The sequence below is a fragment of the Mobula birostris genome, chromosome 7, assembly GCF_030028105.1.
Source record: "Mobula birostris isolate sMobBir1 chromosome 7, sMobBir1.hap1, whole genome shotgun sequence".
NCBI lineage: Eukaryota > Metazoa > Chordata > Chondrichthyes > Myliobatiformes > Myliobatidae > Mobula > Mobula birostris.
In genome coordinates, this window is record NC_092376.1 from 84,943,029 (window position 1) to 84,962,783 (window position 19,755).

Genomic DNA, 19,755 nt, shown 5'->3' on the forward strand with positions numbered 1-19,755 from the left:
ATTTAAAGGAGGCTGATAATCAAGTACAGGTCCACAATTCCTTATCCGAAATCCTTAGGGCCAGTTGCATTTCGGAATTCAGAATTTTTCAGATTTCAGACCCCACCCCCCCCCCCACCCCCGATACCAAAAAACACGTATGTTCAAGTCTCTTATTAAACCTGTCTCAGTGCGGTGGAGTTTAGGACCCGGCGGCGCACTAAACCTACACACATCCTTCCGTATACTTTAAATCATCTCTAGATTACTTATAATACCTAATACAATGTAAATGCTATGTAAATAGTTGTTATACTGTATTGTTTAGGAAATAATAACAAGAAAAAAATTTCATTTCCAACAAAAACATTCAATAAAACAAAAAAATACAACTTTAAGTGAACTGAATCAAACACATGGTAAATGACTTATTGGAATAAATGTAGAATGTCACTGTCACTATAAAACTTCAGTAACTTGTCTTTCTGTTTATTTAAATCATGTACAGCGGTAGTTCCGACACTATTTTCTTCAGTAAGACGTTGCACAGACACACCACGATAAAGCTTCTGCAATAACTCCACTTTCTGCGTTATTGATAACGATAGATGCTTCCTTCTCTTTTTCTCATTGTTACCCATAGGGGTATCTGCAGCTCTTTTTGACATTTTCACAGTGAAATTAAACACAAAGTCAACAGTGAACAGAAAATATCAGCAAACAGCAAATGCACGTGTAACCAGTACGAGCGCTGAGCCACAACTGACGTCTGGGGGCCTCTGCTAGTGCCGCCACGTCACACCTGAGTGACGTCAGCTGTTGGCGAAAAAAACTTCGGTTTTCGGAGCCTTTTGGATTTCAGATTTTTGGATAAAGGATTTCTGCTTTGCCCTTAATGGGCTCATGCAGGCAAGAGAGCTGATTCTTTTAAAATGTTATTTAAATTAATTATGATACTTTCAATTAAATTTATATGAGCTCTTAAATAAACTCATTACGTGTCATTTTTTTTTTGTTTTTCAAATTATCTGCATCCTGTTTGAAATTTCTCTAGTCACTGGAAGCACTTCCAAGCAGTTGCAAAGTTCCACTCTCTGCCAGCTCTCCTTGAAGCAATAAAGCCTGGACCACAGAGACACCCACAACATATACACAGTGTGGGTTGCTGGCCCAGATCACTCTCGATCTGGCACATTCATAGCAAACTGGGCTTGTTGTTGCTAACCTCAACACTGGCCTTGTGAAGAAGTACTGAAAAGTAATAATAATGTGCATTGTTCACTGTCCTGCAAGGCTGAGGTCAAATGATCTTGTTGGCACCCCATTATGCACACTAATGGAAAAAGGTTCTTTAAGGTTGTCATAGAAGGGGGTGGTAGTGGGGATAAACTCCCACTACCTATTAAATTATCTTAATGGCGTGCGTCCCAAATAGCCTCTAATAACCAAGTCCAGCTCCCGGCCTTCATGCGTGCTTAGCTACCAAGCCCAGCGGAACTGTTTCCACTGACAGGAGAAGGGGCAAAGGTGGGCTACTGGCACCTTAAAACCTATCTCTTCTGGCAGATGGGGCTTCTCAGCCGTGGTTGGCAGCTCATCTAGGAGAAGGAAACCTCATCTGAAACCTTCACTACCCAATCGAGGGGAAGGCTTTGAAGTAAACCCATAGGAAATGTCCATAGCTGGAGTCTCTAGATTGAGTTCAATGCTGACTAGCAACTCCTGCGATGCTGCTGCTATCAAACTGTATCGGTTTCTGCTGTTCCTTTGGATTCATCAGCTGCATGGAGAAGGGGGATGCCCGCTGAATGGGCAAAAGCTTGCTCTCCATATCATGCAACACACATCAAAGTTGCTGGTGAACGCAGCAGGCCAGGCAGCATCTCTAGGAAGAGGTCCTGACGAAGGGTCTCGGCCTGAAACGTCGACTGTACCTCTTCCTAGAGATGCTGCCTGGCCTGCTACGTTCACCAGCAACTTTGACGTGTGTTGCTTGAATTTCCACCATCTGCAGAATTCCTGTTCTCTCCATATCATGCTGTCCTGGCTTGCTTATCATGTACACAGCTAGGATGCAATATCCTGGTCGACCCTGGCCAATGGAGGGCCTCAATGGAGAAACAATGGGATCCTGAGCATCTTGCAGAATTTAACTTGCTGTTCCGATGCAACCTGACTGGAGGAGGGTGAATTGCATGTCAGACCTTAATTGATGCACACTTAAAGCATTGTCTCATAGCTCACACTCTTCAAATGCCTTCAAATAACCGTTTCCCAAAGGAAAAGCAGTAAGTGTTCATGTTGACATGATAGTTAAAATAGCGATGATGCCTCACTATTACATTTATCCAACAAAGCCTCAACTCATTTCCTTTAAAAACAGAAGAAAGCAGGCTGATGGAGCATCTCTACTCTAGATTTTCTTTGTTTAAGCTTCCCGCTCACTTGATCCTGAGAGCCAAGGCTCAGCCCTGCGTTGTCAAGGTGCCATTGTTCTTATTGGATTACCTTTGCCATCTTTGTTTTTTCTTTTCACAGGGAAGTCTGGATTTGCCACCGGTGAAGCTGGACGAGGTGGTTTCAGTTTTCGCCCTGGAAACAAAACATTTAAATGTTCAAGTAATGTTATCATTATATTTGACATTACATTTTCAGTGTTAATTGAAGCCTGCTGGAAATACTGGGGCAAAGCTGGGACCTTGAAGCAGTCATCGCAACTTCCCAGCCCCTTCCACTTGGCCTGCAAGAGTTACCTTACTAAATATTTATCTAATTTCATTTTGGAAGCTAATGAATTCGCTTCCTTCTCATTATGTTAGTGCACTTCAGATCAAAACAATTCACTATATCAATTATTTTTCCATTTCTTCTTCATTCCTTCAAATATTCTCTTCTACTGTGTGGTTCTGACTGTAGACTTTGCATGTTCTCCCTGGAACCATATGGTTTAACTTCTGGTTCCTCCCTCCTCCTAAAGACACTTCAATTGGTCAGTTAGTTGGTTTCAGTACATTATCTGTAATGTAATAGATGTAGGGGAATTGGGACGAGTGAATGGGAATGAGAGAGAGAGGGACAGAACAAGTTACAGGAAAAAGGGACTGATGGGAATGCTCAACAGCTGGCATTGAGTTAAATGGGCCAAATGGCTGATTTCCATGTAAACAATAAGTAACATTATTTACACGAGGGGGAAATTAAATCTCTCATCTTAACTTGCATGTGCCTAAAAAAAACTTCTGCCTTTCTGCTAACCCAATAGAAGTAAAACATATGACTCCCCACATTCATGACAGCGACTGAAGGGCAGTTGCTTTGTTTAAAAAAAAGTGGCCTAAATTTGACCCAACAGCCCATGTAAAAATAATTTGAGCCTTTTTGTTTAAAATAACTTGTTAATTGCTGGTCATAAAAATTCTGCATATTTCTTTGACATTGACTGAGAAACTCTGTCAATTTAGGTCTGCACAACTGAACAGTTGCTCATTATATGCTTAAAAATGCATGAATAATTTATAATATGATGATGATATCAGATGAATTCTCAACCTCAAGTCAAAGCATTCTGTGGATGAGCCACAAGGAAAAGGCAATTCTGGATTGGGTGTTGCGTAATGAACCGGATTTAATTAGGGAGCTCAAGGTAAAGGAACTCTTAGAAGACAGTGATCATATTATGATAGAATTCACCCTGTAGTCTGAGAGGGGGAAGCCAAAATCAGATGTATCAGTATTACAGTGGAGTAAAGAGAATTACAAAGGGAGGAGAGAGGAGCTAACCAAAGATGGTTGGAAGGAGACACTCTCAGGGAATACAGCAGAACAGTAATAGCTGGAGTTTCTGGAAGCAATTTAGAAGGTACAGTATAGATACATCCCAAAGAAGAAATATTCTAAAGGGAGGGTGAAGGTAGCTGAAGAGATTGTGGAGTAGTTATCTTTCAAGAACCACTAGATTCTGGAATGTTTCCAGAGTACTTGCAAATTGCAAATGTCATTCAACTCTTTAAGAAGGGTCAGAAGCAGGAAAAAAAGGAACTTATAGGCCAGTTGGCCTGACTTCAGTTGATTGGGAAGATGCTGAAGTCAATTATTAAGGATGAGGTTTCAGGATACTTGGAAGCACAGGATAAAGTCGGCCAGAGTCAGATTCATTTCCTTAAGGGGAAGGATTGCATGACAAATATGCTGGAATTCTTTGAGGAAATAACAGACAAGAAAGAACACATGACACAGAAGAGTACAGCACAGAAACAGGACCTTCGGACCATAATGCTGTGCCGAACCAGCTAAAAAGCAAAATCGAAAACACCCAAACACTAATCCCTCCTACCTACACAACATCCATATCTCTCCATCTTCCTCACATCCAGAGACAAAGCAGATCTGGTACATGTTGTTTACTTGGACTTTCCGTAGGCCTTTGATAAGTGTGTAGGTAGAGTGACACCACAAAAACAAATATAAGTTTTCCCCAGTCAGAAACCATGGACGAACAGAGAAGTTCACCTCCTGCTCAAATCCAGAGATTCAGCCTTCAGGCCTGGAGACCGGGAGGCTTACAGCTCAGCCAGGGCCAACGTGAGGAGGGCAATCTCTCAGGCTAAACACATATACAAAGAGGATCCAGGAGCATTTCAACTCCTCGGACCCCTGGTGCATGTGGCATGGCATACAGGTTATTACAGACTTCAAACCACCCGGTACTGTGCCCCCTTCCAGCTCTGCTTCCCTCCCTGATGAGCTCAATTACTTCTACACTCGCTTTGACCGAGAGAACAAGGAGGTCACCCTCAAAGCGGATCTCCCACCTGGTGAACTGCCTCTCTCACTTTCCACCTCTGACGTTTACACCACTCTGAGCAGGGTGAATGTACGGAAGGCAGCTGGTCCGGATGGAATACCTGGCCGTGTGCTCAGAGTCTGTGCAGGGCAGTTGGCCAGGGTTTTCACGGACATTTTTAAATCTGTCCCTGGCATAGGCAGTTGCCCCAGAAGCTTCAAGATTGCCACCATCATGCCAGTGCCGAAGCATTTCACTGCCACGGGCCTGAATGACTTCCGCCCAGTTGCACTCACCCCCATCATTGCAAAGTGCTTTGAGAGACTGGTTCTACCACATCAGAAATCCTGTCTGCCCACTACCCTGGACCCCCATCAATTTGCCTGTCGCACCAACAGGTCTACAGAGGACACCATCTCCACGGCACTTCATTCTGCCCTGACCCACCTGGACAGCCCCAACTCTTACATCAGAATGCTGTTCATTGACTTTAGTTTGGCATTTAATACTGTGATCCCCTCCAAGCTGATCGCCAAACTTCCGCCAGCTTGGTATCAGCTCATCCCTCTGCAATTGGACCTTGGACTTTCTGACTAACAGACCCCAATCTGTTAAGTTAGACAACCTCTCCTCCTCCACTCTCATCCTGAACACTGGCATGCCTCAAGGCTGTGTGCTGAGCCCTCTTCTGTACTCCCTTTTCACTTATGACTGCGTTCCTGTACACGGTTCTAAGTCCATAATCAAGTTTGCAGACGACACAATGGTGGTTGGCCTGATCAGCGGGATGACGAGACGGCCTACAGGGACGAGGTTCAGCACCTGGCCGCGTGGTGTGCCAATAACAAGCTGGCCTTTAACACCCAGAAGACCAACGAGATCATTGTGGACTTCAGGCATGCTAGGAGCCACACTCATGTCCCCATCTACATCAATGGAGCTGTAGTGGAGTGTGTATCAAGCTTCAAATGCCTTGGTGTCCACATTTCCGATGATCTCACCTGGTCCCTGAACTCCTCCATCCCGATCAAAAAGGCGCAATAGCACCTTTATCTCCTGCACAGCATCAAAAAAGATCACCTCTGTCTCAGGATACTGAAGGACCTTTACTGCTGTATCATTGAGAGCATACTCACCAACTGCATCTTGGTGTGGTATGGCAATTGTCTCGTATCAGACCGCAGAGCACTCCAGCATGTGGTGAAAACTGCCCAGCGGATTATCAGCACCCAATTGCCCACCATTAAGAACATCTACCATAAACACTGCCTGGACAGGGTGAAAAGCATTATCAGGGATGCATCTCAGCCTAACCATGGACTTTTACTCTCCTCCCATCCGGTAGGCACTACAGGAGTCTCCGCTCCCCCACCATCATGCTGAGGAAGAGCTTCTTCCCTGAGGCTGTGTCTCTGCTGAACCTCACATCACAGCACTTAGCAGTATTGCACCCATATTGGACTGTCTTAGTACTTTTATATTTGTGTGCTGTAGCACTTACTTTTTATTCGCAGTTATTTTGTAAATAATACTATTGTTTTGCACTTCTGGTCAGATGCTAATTGTATTTCATTGGTTTGTATCTGTACTCGGCACAATAACAATAAAGTTGAATCTAATCTAGTCTAATAAGGTGCTGTACATAAGGCTGCTTTACAAGATAAGAGCCCATGGTATTACAGGAAAGATACAAGCATGGATAGAAGATTGGATGAATGGCAGAAGACAAAGAGTGGAAATAATAGGGTGCCCTTTCTCGTTGGGCTTTGTGATCAAGTTTGCGGATGATATGAAGATAGGTGGATGGGCAGGTAATGTTGAAGAAACAGGGAACTTGCAGAAGAATTTAAAAAGGTTAGGAGAATGGGCAAAAAATAATGGCAGATGGAATATAGTGTAGAGAAGTGTATGGTCATGCACTTTGGTAGAAGGAATAAAGGTGTAGACTATTTTCTAAATGGGGAGGGAGTTCTCATACAGAATTCCCTAAAGGTTAACTTACAGGTTAATTTGGTGATAAGGAAGGCAAATACAATACTAGCATTTATTTTGAGTAGACTAGAATATAAAAGCAAGGATGTAATGCTGAGGCTTTATAACGTATTGGTATAAGAAATGATGTACTGGCATTGGAGAGGGTGCAGAGGAGTTGCATGAGAACGATTCTGGGAATGACATGGTTAAAGTATCAGGAGCGTTTAATGACTCTGGGCCTGTAGTCACTGGAATCAGAAGAATGAGGGGGGAATCACATTGAAACCTATCGAATTTTAAAAGTCCAAGAAAGAGTGGATGTGGAGAGGATGTTTCCTGTTGTGGGGGAGTCGAGCACCATAGGGCACAGGTTCAGAATAAAGGGATGTCTAGTTAGAACAGAGATGAGGAGGAAGTACTCTGACCAGAAGGGTGTAATCTGTGGAATTCATTGAGGCCAAGTCATTTGATATATTTAAAGTGGAGGTTGATAGGTCTTTGATTAGTCAGGGTGTCAAAGATTATGGGGAGAAGATAGGAGAATGGGGTTGAGAGGTAAGAAATCAGCCATTCTGGAATGGTGAGCAGACTCCTTGGGCTGAATTCTGTTCCTATGCTTGATGGTCTTGTGGTCTAATATTCATCTAAAACCCAAGGTTGTTAGAAGGGTTAATGAAAAGTTCAATAATGATGCATATTTGCAAGAGAAATGGATGATTCATGTGTTCTGGTTTTGCCTTGGTATGACTTACTTTTACAGTCTTAAGGATCAACATAACCTGACAGCCTGCATTTTGCTCAAAGTTCTACTTCCACTTTTCACAAAACAGTGAGGCAGCAGGACTTGAATTCTACTGCAGTGTTGGACGGTTAATGGGCACCACAGTCACGTCACTGAAGTCATTTCCTTCATGGGCTAGGGAGCATGCAGGAAGTTATTTTCAAAATCATTTACAAACACTAAGTAGAACTCAGCTGGCATCAACCAAGTATAACATGCCCTAAATCATTAGTTCAATATACACAATTCACTATTCCACACGCTGGCCTCTATACAATGTTTCCAGGCCTTTGGCTCCTTCCTAGCTGGCCTGTCTCAACATATGGAGAGTGTCAGATACTGATGTAAACTGTACCTCCTCCACAGTGATTTATGTCCTCACTTATTCCAAAGACCCAAGGAAAGAATTCTGGCACAACAATGTGTACTTGATCAACAGCAACATAACCAAAAGAAAAGGTCCTGCTTTTAGAAAGGTTACTTCAAATGTTGAGAGACAGAATGAATTGAAAAGAACAAGTCTTATCAGGAGTGAGTCATAATTTAAAGAGAGGCCACTGTAGCAGTGGGCCAGTATTAAAGTGGTTAGACTTTGAAGCCAAAGCCTTCGGTGAGAATGGGCTTGTGCAAGCCCAGATAGAGATTTAAACAAGTTTCTAGTGTTTTTCCCTCTTTCTTTTTCTATTAGAACATAGTTAGTATGCCAAGAATGGGTCCAGAGTTTATGGCATGTTCTTTGCATGAGATGTGGGAGCTCTGGGAGACCTCCGGTCTCCCCGATTTCTCCATCTGCACGAAGTGCATCTAGTTGCAGCTCCTCAGAAATCGAATTAAGGAACTGGAGCTACAGCTCGATGACCTTCGGCTCATATGGGAGAATCGGGAGGTGATAGATGGGAACTACAGCGATTAGGCAGCCAGTGCAAAGTCCCGCTGTGGCTGCTCCCCTCAAAAATAAGCGGACCACTTTGCACACCGTTGGGGGAAGATGACCTACTAGGAGGAAGCCACAGTGACTCAGTCTCTGGCACTAACTCTGGCTCTGTGGCTCAGAAAGGAAGGAGGGAGTAGAGGAGTCCAGTAGTGATGGAATATTTTATAGTTAGAGGAGCAGACATAAGATTCTGTGGATGTGAAATTGACACCTAGGAGGTGTTTTAGACCACAAGACCACAAGACATAGGAGCAGAATTAGGTCATTTAGCCCATCGAGTCTGCACTGTCGTTCAATCATGGCTGATCCTTTTTTCCCCCCTCCTCAGCCCCACACCCTGGCCTTCTCTCCAGAACCTTTGATGCCATGTCCAATCAAGAACCAATCAAGTTCTGCCTTAAATACACCTAATGACTTGCCCTCCATTGCTGCCTGTGGTAATAAATTCCACAAATTGACCCTCTGGCTAAAAAAATTTCTCTGCATCTCTGTTTTAAATGGACACCCTTTATCCTGAGGCTGTGGGCCCTTGTCCTAGACTTCCCCACCATGGGAAACACTCTTTCCACATCCACTCTGTCTAGGCCTTTCAACTTTCGAAAGGTTTCAATGAGATCCCCCAGTCAACCTTCTAAATTCCAGCGAATACAGCCATAGAGCTATCAAATGTTACTGGTATGATAACCTTTTCATTCCTATAATCATCCTCATAAACTCCTCTGAAGCCTTTCCAATGCCAGTACATCTTTTCTTAGATGAGGAGCCCAAAATTGATCACAATACTCAAGGTGAGGCCTCACCAGTGCCTTATAAAGCCTCACCATCAAATCCCTGCTCTAGTATTCTAGACCTCTTGAAATGAACGCTAACATTGCATTTGCCTTCCTCATCACTGACTCTACCTGCAAGTTAACCTTTAGGGTGTTTTGTACGAGGACTCCCAAGCCCCTTTGCATCCCAGACTTTGGGATTTTCTCCCCGTTTAGAAAATAGTCTGCACATTTATTTCTTCACCAAGTGCGTGACCATGCATTTTCCAACATTGTATTTCACTTACCACTTTCTTGCCCATTCTCCTAATCTGTCTAAGTCCTTCTGCAGTCTACCTATTTCCTCAACACTACCTGTCCCTCCACCAATCTTTGTATCATCTGCAAACATGGCCACAAAGCCATCTATTCCATCATCTAAATCGTTGATATACAGCATAAAAAGAAGTGGTCCCAACAACAACCCCTGTGGAACACCACTACTCACCAACTGGAAAAGGATCCTTTTATTTCCACTCGCTACCACCTACCAACCAGACAATGCTCTAACCATGCCAGTAACTTTCTTGTAATACAATGGGCTTTTAACTTGGCAAGCAGCCTCATGTGTGGCACCTTGTCAAAGGCCTTCTGAAAATCCAAATATAAAACATCCACTACATCTCCTTTATCTAACCTACTTGTAATCTCATCAAAGATTTCCAACAGGTTCATCAGGCAAGATTTTCCCTTCAGAAAACCATACTTACTTTATCCTATCTTGTCCTGTATCAGCAAGTACTCCATAACCTCAACCTTAACAATTGACTCCAACATCTTCCCTACCACTGAGGTCAGGCTAACTGGTCTCTAATTTCATTTCTGCTGCTTTCTGCCTTTCTTAAAGAGTGAAGTGATATTTGCAAATTTCCAGTCCATGCTAGAGTCCAATGATTTTTTTGAAAAATCATTACTAATGCCTCCACAATCTCTACCGCTACCTCTTTCAGAACCCTTTAGTGCAGTTCCTCTGGCCTAGGTGATTTATATACCCTTAGGTCTTTCAGCTTTTTGAACACTATCTCCCTTGTAATAGTAACTGTACCCACTTCTGTTCCCTCACGCTCTTCAACACTTGGCACACTGCTAGTCTTCCACTGTGAAGACTGATGCAAAATACTCCTTTAGGTGATCCACCATTTCCTTGTTCCCCATTATTATTTTCACGCCTGATTTTCTAGCAGTACTATATTCACTCTCAGCTCTCTTTTATGCTTTACATACTTGAAAAAGCTTTTACTATCTATTTTGACATTGTTCGCTAGCTTGTTTTCACATTTCATCTTTTCCATCTAAATGAGTCTTATAGTTGCTCTCTGTTGGTTTTTAAAAGCTTCCCAAACTTCTGTCTTCCTGCTAATTTTTGCTTTGTGGTATACTCTCTCTTTGTCTTTTACAATAGCTTTGACTTTCCTTGATAGCCACAGTTGTAATATTTTGTCATTTGAGTATTTCTTTGTCTTTGGAATACATCTATCCTGCATCTTCCTCATTTTTTCCTCAGAACCTCATGCTCTGCTGATATCCCTGCCAATGTCTCCTTCCAATTTACTTTGGCCAACTCCTCTCTCAGACCACTGTAATTTCATTTACTCCACTGAAATACTGCTATGTCAAACTTTATTTCTCCCTATCAAATTTCAAGTTGAACTCAATCATATTGTGATCACTGCCTCCAAAGGGTTCTTTTCCCTTAAGCTCCCTTAGCAGCGCCGGTTCATTCCATAGTATCCAGTCCAGTATAGCTGATCCCCTAATAGGCTCAATGACAAACTGCTCTAAAAAGCCATCTCATTGGCATTCAACAAATTCACTCTTTTTTTTAATATAATTTTTATTGAGTTTTCAAAAAGAATACATGAAAAGATAATATCTACCCTCCCCCCTCCCCTTAACCCTCCCCCCCTTATAAAGTCCTACCTAAAAAGAAAAGAAGAAAAAAAAGAGAGCCGCCTGGGTGTTGGAAGGTTTCCACATGCTCCATGGAATTCACAATAAAATTGGTATACTTATTCGTTACTTTCCCCAAGGGACCAAGATCTTTATCGGAGCACTTAAATATGCCATCCTATCTTTTGTAAATAAGGGTGCCAAATATTCAAAAATGTTACATATTTATCTCTTAAATTATAGGTAATTTTTTCAAGTGGAATAGAACTAGCCATTTCATTGTTCCAACAATTCATACTTAAATACGAATCAGACTTCCAAGTAACTGCTATAGTCTTCTTAGCTACTGCCAATGCAATTTTTATAAACTCTCTCTGGTATTTATTCAATTTAAGTTTCGGCTTTATCCCTTCAATATCACCTAATAGAAATAATATAGGGTTATGAAGAAGTTGAATTCCAGTAATTTGTTCCAGTAAGACTCTTAAATTTATCCAAAAGGGTTGAATTTTAAAACAAGACCAAGTGGAATGTAAGAAAGTACCAATTTCTTGATTATACCGAAAGCATTTATCGGATAGATTTGAATTTAATCTATTTATTTTTTATGGTGTAATATATAATTGGTGTAAAAAATTATATTGTACTAATCTAAGTCGAACATTTATTGTATTTGTCATACTGTCAAGACAGAGTCTTGACCAATTTGTTTCATCAATGTTATTATTCAGATCTGTTTCCCATTTTTGTTTTGACTTATGGATTCCTTGTTTAATTGTCTGTTTTTGAATCAAATTATACATACAAGAAACAAATTCACTCTCTTGAGATGCGTTACCAACCTGATTTTCCCAATCGACCTGCATGTTGAAATCTCCCGTGACTATCATAACATTGCCCCCTTGACACGCCTTTTCTATTTCCTGTTGTAATCTGTGGTCCACATCCCAGCTGCTGTTGGGTGGCCTGTAGATAACTGCCATCAGGGTCCTTTTTACCCTTGCGGTTTCTTAACTGAACCCATTAAGATTCAACATCTTCCGATCCTATGTCACATCTTTCTACTTTGCCCACCTTCCTATCCCTCTGATACAACGTGTAACCTTGGACTGTTAGCTCCCAACTACAACCATCCTTCAGTTAAGATTCAGTGATGGCCACAGCATCACACCTGACAATCTGACTGACAGCTGCCAGGGTCAGGGACGTCTTGGGTCGAGTCCACAACATTCTAAAAGGCAGAGGGTGAGCAGCCAGAAGCTGTGGTAATCATTGGTACCAATGACACAGGTGGAAAAAGGAAAGAGGTTCCGAAGACAGAATATAGGGAGTTAGGTAGAAAGCTGAAAAGCAGGACTTCCAGGGTAGTAATCTCTGGACTGCTGCCTATGCCACTTGTCAGTGAGGGCAAGAATAGTTTGATTTGGCAGATGAATGTGTGGCGGAGAAATTAGTGCAGGGACAGGGTTTCAGATTTTTGGATTATTGGGATCTCTTCTGGAGAAGGTATGGCCTGTACAAAAAAAAAAGACAGGTTACACCTGAACACGGGGGGGACCAATATTGTTGCAGGCAGGTTTGCTAGAGCTGTTGGAGAGTGTTTAAACTAATTTGGCAGGTGAATGGGAACTAGAGTTATAGGGCAGAGCAATTCTTATACAAGCAGCTGCAGTGTGAAGTGAGACAGTGAGGAAGGACAGGCAGATGATGGGGCAAAATTGCAGTCAGTGGGATGAGCTAAAGTGTAACATGGAGCAAAATTGAAAAGGGCAATAAACACATGACTGAAGATGTTATATTTGAATGCAGGCAGTATATGGAATATGATAGATGATCTTGTAATGCAGTTACAGATAGTCAGGTATGACTTTGTCAGGCATCACTGAGTCGTGGTTGAAAGAAGATCATAGTTGAGGATACACAGTGTATCAAAATGACAGGTAGTAGCAGGTCAGGGGGGTGGGGGTGGCTCTGTTGGTAAGATATGAAATCAAATCCTTAGAAAGAGATGACTAGGATCGAAGATCCTTGTGGATAGAGCTAAGAAACTGCAAGGGTAAAAAGACCTTAACGGGAGTTGCATATAGGCCTCCAAATAGTAGCAAAGTTGTGGACTACAAAATACAATAGGAGATAGAAAAGGCATTTCAAAAGGACAATGTTACAACAATCACGGGAATTTTAATATGCAGGTAGATTGGGAAAATCAGGTTGATGTTGGGTCCCAAGTGAGTGAATTTGTAGAATGCCTACGAGATGGGTTTTTAGAGCAGCTTGTGGTTGAGCCCACTAAAGGAAAGGCAATTCTGGATTGCATGTTATGTAATGGACCAGATTTGATTAGGGAGCATAAGGTAAAGGAACTCATAGAAGGTAGTAGTCATAATATGATAGAATTCACTCTGCAGGTTGAGAGGAAGAAGAAAAAGTCAGATGTATCAGTATTACAGTGGAGTAAAGGGAATTACAGAGGCATGAGAGAGGAGCTGGCCGAAGTTTATTGCAAGTGGGCACTAACTGGGACGATGGCAGAACAGCAATGGTTGGAATTTCTGAGGCAACTCAGAAGGCACAGGATAGATACATCCCAAAGTTGTATTAGTATTCTAAAAGGAGGATGCGTCAACTGTGACTGACAAAGGAAGTCAAGACAGCATCAAAGGAAAAGACACGGCATGTATTAGAGCAAAAATCAGCAGGTTAATTAGCAGGCCAAGTTAAGTTACCTCCATTGAATTTTCTGGTCTACACTACCTCCTTCTCTAATGTGGTCTTGATTTTGGAAATGTTCATCCTTTTATTACCCATGCAGAGTACACAAATGGCTGCAGAAGTAAAGCGGAGTCAGAAACTGGAGGACAAGGATTTCAATAAAAGGATTGAAATTGGGATCAGGACAGCAGCCACAAATACAATTAAATGGAGAGCAAGCATTCAGAAGAGGGGTACACCTTGCCTGTGCCAGTATTTGTGTGTGTACCACAAAAGGAAACCGTGGATAATTCTTAGAAACATTGGCACCATGGTATGACCAACCAACCTCATTAGAGGAAAAAGGTGCAATTCTCAGCAAGAGGTGACAACATCACTGCATTACATGTCGGTCAGTGCCTGCAAACAAATTCCTCTGCTTAATTTCTGTGCTTACACACGTTGGTTTACTTGAGCCAAATAGATGGTGGATGCTTCTTAGTTTAAAACCCCCAAGGTGTTACAAGCAGCAGTGAACATTACAGTATATGAGACTTGCACACTGGTCACACTAGAACATCGGTGACAGAGGAGTAAGTGCATCTACCATCCAATAAGGGCTGGTCTTGTGTTTCAGCGTGCCTTACAATGCCCTTAGTTACTGATATATCCTTAAATACTGTGCTGAATATGATCAATAAATGAACAGCTGCAGCCCCCTAGTGTACAGAATTCCAAAGATTCACGATGTATAAAGACTTCTTTTTTTGGTCCTGAATAGTTTCTCCCTTACTTAGAGATTTTAACCTCTAATTCTAGACACCCTGATCTGGGGAAACATTTTCCTATTTCCATTGTCAAGCCGCATAAGAATTTTATGTTTTCAATGTGGTAATTTTACATTCTTATGATGACAGTATACTATATTCTCACTCTGCTGATTCTCTCCATTATGACAAATCCACCACCCCAGGAAAAAATCTGATAAAGCTTTATTGCAGTCCTCCAACCCAAGTAGATTTCCTTACACTGGGACACTAGCCCGGTACATGATATTCCAGGTTTGGTCTCAAGTTGGCCATATAATGGATTAGAATTCAAGAACTTAAATAAATTCTGAATGTTAGCAGTAAGAAATAATGGCCCAGGGTATCCTTGTACTCAGCTGTCTCCTCTCATTTTTAGTGGATGTTCTAGTAGAAACTACCATGACAAGGCTGGCTCCAACAACATGGCAAGGCTACACAGGGTGAATGGGTTTCCATTATGAATAGCATTATATCGGGCCCATCCTCTGAAAGTCTGAAAGACAGTTGACGAAGCCCTACTCCCCATCTGATAATTAAATGGAGAAACTTCTGAAATGCCAGCTTTGCTGCCGCTGCTACTGTGCAATCGAGAATCTCTGGAGGGGAAGGCCCCAAATCCTCAGCTTTGCCTATTGCTTGTTGCCGGGGCTGGGGTCGAAGCGCTCGACAGAGATGGTGCTCGGTGTTGGAGAGTTGGTCGGAGGCTCGGAGTTTTCGGACGGACTCAGAGTTGGACTGTGGTCGGATGCTTCCGGGATGCCGCATTGGCAAGTTTGCAGCACTGAAGGTTTACCGTCTGCGTGAGATGATGGGACTTGAGAGAGCCTTTGAGACTTTTACCATGCCCATGGTCTGTTCTTATCAAATTACGGTATTGCTTTGCACTGTCGTAACTATATGTTATAATTATGTGGTTTTTGTCAGTTTTTAAGTTGGTTTGTCATGTGTTTCTGTGATATCATTCTGGAAAAACATTGTATCATTTCTTAATGCATGCATTACTAAATGACAATAAAAGAGGACTGCACGTCCTCATAATCTAATCGAATCTAAATGTATCCTAATTAACCTACTTTCTACAAACATCCAACAAGCATAGTAAATAGTAATGATCAAAGATGGATCTCAATATCGTATAGTAAGAATCAGTTTCAAAAAGAATATGTCTTCATTTACAAGTTTTATCCATTCCTTTGATGAATCTATTTTATCAGTAAAATGCACTTGTATGACTGTCAATGCAAATTGCTGTCAAAGAAAATGGAACACTTATTGCCTGGTTTGGCTGTTTGCTCTTGAAATCCAATTATAATATAATGTATTTTAACAGCCAGTGATACTGGAATCTTGCATCAAGACATTCCAAAAATAAATATACAAGTTTTACGAATTAAAGGTTGAAGAGTGAAATCAATCAATGTTCGGTAATTGGTTCTGTTTTGACGTTTATGACTGTTCCATTTATAAAATTCAAGTGGTCAGATAATGAAAATATAAAAGTCATACAAACACTGTTTTGGAGGTAGAAAAATGAATCTCTGCCTGAGACAAGAAAACAACATGGGGAAAAAGTAGTCAATTTGAAATTGCTTTGAGTTACCTCACAAGAAAGAAAAAGTGCACTTAAAGTTATTCACAACTCTAGGATGCTTCAAACCACAATGCAACCATTTAAGATGAAGTCACTTATGCACTGTGGGAAACTCAGCAGACAAGATGACAATAGACCTGTTTCACACTAATGCAAATTCAAGAACAGTAGAAGCACGGTGCAAAAAAGAATGAAGAATCATAGAACATAGAATAGTCCAGCACAATACAGGCTACACTACTCCAGAAGTGAGAGACAGAGCTCAGTCTGAAAAAGTGTAAAGTGATAGGTTGAACCTGAAGGCAGAGTACAGGGTTAAGGGTGGGATTCTTAACAGTGTGGAGGAACAGAGGGATCTTGGGGTCCACGTCTACAGATCCCTCAAATTTGTTTTGCAAGTTAATAGAGTGGTTAAGAAGGCGTATGGAGCATTGACCTTCATTAGTCAGGGGACTGAGTTCAAAAGCCACAAGATAACATTGCAGCTCTATAGAAATCTGGTTAGACCACACATGGAACATTGTATTCCATTCTGGTCACCTCATTATAGGAAGAATGTGGAAGCTTTAGAGAGTATAGAGGAGATTTATCAGGATGCAGCCTGGATTCGAGAGCAGGTCTTATGAGGACAGGTTGAGTGATCTTGGACTTCTCCCTTTGGAGCGAAGAAGAATGAGAGCTGAGTTGATAGAGGTGTATAATATGATAAGAGGAATTGATAGAGTGGCCAGCCAACACCTTTTTCCCAGGGCAGAAATGGCTTATATGTGAGGCATAATTTTAAGGTGATTGTAGGAAAGAATGGGGGTGGGGGTGGAAAGCCAGAGGTAAGTAACGTTTTTGGTTCTTTTCCTTTACACAGAGAGTGGTGGGTGCATGGAACATGCTACCAGGGAAGGTAGTAGAAGTAGAGACATCAGAGGCATTTAAGAAACTCTCAGATAAGTACGTGGACAACACAAAAAGGGAAGGCTACGTGGAAGGGAATTGTCAGATTGATCTTGGAGAAGGTTAAAAGATTGGCATAACGTTGTGGGCCAGAGGGTTCTGTAAACCCATGACCTGTCACCAATCACTGTTGACTCAATGGCCACATGAAAGTCCACCAGATTATCACCTCTGAATAACCTGGCTGCCGTCAGGCAGTAGTACAAAATGCATGTGTCAGCAGCGTTAAGGTACAGATTCTATTCACACAGACTAGATTGAAACTCTTGTCAGATAGGTCAAACACCGGCCAACTGGCCAATCACATCTACCCGAGAACTACTTCATGTGGATACTTCAGGAGACTCATACCAATTTTATGAAAGACTTGCCTTTTCTTTTCTTGCTCTGTTCCAATGATTCGCTAGCTACCTCCTGCTGTGCAGTTTCCTCCATCAGTATAATCTCTTCTGCATTCTCCACCACCTCAGGAACTCCATCTGCCCGCACAGAGATGTGTGTGATGGGAGCCGTGATCACCCCAGTTGCTGATGGCATGAACACATGAGCTGGAGTTTGTGGAAACAAGAGTAAAAGAAAATTCAATTAACACATCTATTCTGTACTTTAGTAGTTCATAAACAATTTAATTACACAGAATTTCCTGAATAAATTTGTCACAGCAAATTGAACAATTGCACTGAAAGGTATTGACAACATACCAAAAATATTGTGACATCAACACATTACTCAAAATACACAATTCACTCTGGAGAGGAAGCACCACTTCAAAATAAAACTAACTTGCACCATGTTACCCTTACTTATGCAAAATCTTCCATGTATCTAGGACTTATAAATCATTGCAGACCTTGTAAGAGTGTCTGACAGAGGGTAGCTCGTCTCTTCTGTATCATCATTCAAGCCCCCTTTCTTTCAATAACTTGACTAATAACCTGGCAGAGACGATGGCAGAGGAGCAATGGATGGAATTCCTGGAAGCAATTCAGAAGGGACACGACATATACATCCCAAAGAGGAAGAGGTTTTCTAAAAGCAAGATGACACAACCGTGGCTAACAAGAGAAGTCAAGGCTAACATAAAAGACAAAAAGAAGACATATAATAGAGCCAACGTCAGAGAATTGGGATGCTTTTAAAAAAACAACAGAAAGCAACTAAAAAAATCATTAAGGCAAACATGTAATTTGGAAGCAAGCCAGGCAGTAATATTAAAGAGGACACCAAAAGTTTCTTCAGATACATAAAGCGTAAAAGAGAGTGGAAAACAATGCTGTTGAGGTAGTACTGGGGGACAAAGAAATGGCAGATGAACTGAATAAGTATTTTGCATCAGGATGCATCAGCCTTCACTGTGGAAGACACTAGCAGTATGATGGAAGTTCCAGGTGTGAGGAGTTATGAAGTGTGTGAAATTACCATTACTAAAGAGAAGGTTCTTGGGAAACTGAAAGGTCTGAAGATAGATAAGTCACCTGGACCAGATGGTGTACACTGCAGGGTTCTGAAAGAAGTGGCTGAAGAGATTGCAGAGGCATTACTAATGATCTTCCAAGCATCACTAGATTTTGGACTGGCTCTGGAAGAATGGAAAATAGCAAATATCACTCCACTCTTCAAGAAGGGAAAGAGGAAGAAGAAAGGAAGCCAGTTAGGAAGTCATTAGGAAGATGGTGGAGTTGATTATTAAGGATGTGGTTTTGGGATACTTGAGTGCACATGATAAACTGGGCCGTAGTCAGCCTGGTTTCCTCAAGGGAATTCTTTGAAGAAATAACAAACAGTATAGACAAAGGAGAATCGATTGATGTTCTGTACTTGGGTTTTCAAATGGCCTTTGACAAGGTGCCACACATAGGCTGCTTAACAAGGTGAATGAATGGTATTACAGAAAAGATTAGAGCGTGGATAAAGCAGTGGCTGATTGGCATGAGGCAAAGAGTGGGAATAAAGGGAGCATTTTCTAGTTGGCTGCCAGTGACCAGTGGTGTTCCACAGGGGTCTGGTGTTGGGACTGATCCTTTTTACATTATATGTCAATGATTTGGATGATGGAATTGAAGGTTTGTTGCAAAGTCTGCAGGTAATATGATGATAGGTGGAGGGGCATGTAGTTTTGTGGAAGTAGAGAGGCTATAAAAGGACAAACAGATTAGGAAAGTGGGCAAAGAAATGGCAGATAGAATACAGTGTTGGGAAGTGTATAGCCATGCACTTTGATAGAAGAAATGAAAGGGTTGACTACGTTCTAAATGGAGAGAAAATACAAAAAACTGAGGTGCAAAGGGACTTGGGAGATTCCCTAAAGGTTAATTTGTAGGTTGAGTCTGTGATGAGGAAGGCAAATGTAATGTTAGCATTCATTTCATCAAGAGGATTAGAATATAAAAGCAAGGATCTAATGTTGAGACTTTATAAAGCACTGGTGAGGCCTCACTTGGAGTATTGTGAGCAGTTTTGGGCCCCTCATCTTAGAAAGGATGTGCTAAAACTGGAGAAGGTTCAAAAGAGACTCACAAAAATGATTCCTGGATTGAATGGCTTGTCATATGAAGCGAGTTTGATT

At 41.7% G+C, this 19,755-nt stretch overlaps 1 protein-coding gene across 4 annotated transcripts in view; it reads right to left on the reverse strand.

Moving 5' to 3' along the window:
• Positions 1–19,755, reverse strand: part of LOC140200328 (ETS-related transcription factor Elf-1-like) — a 147,918-nt gene that overhangs the window by 17,676 nt on the left and 110,487 nt on the right. For all 4 annotated transcript variants that reach the window (XM_072263505.1, XM_072263509.1, XM_072263508.1 and 1 more), the window contains 2 exons: positions 17,561–17,737; positions 2,488–2,571 (listed from right to left, as the gene is read on the reverse strand). In XM_072263505.1, the coding sequence (XP_072119606.1) occupies positions 2,488–2,571; positions 17,561–17,737 (261 nt within the window). The remainder of the gene's footprint in view (positions 1–2,487; positions 2,572–17,560; positions 17,738–19,755) is intronic.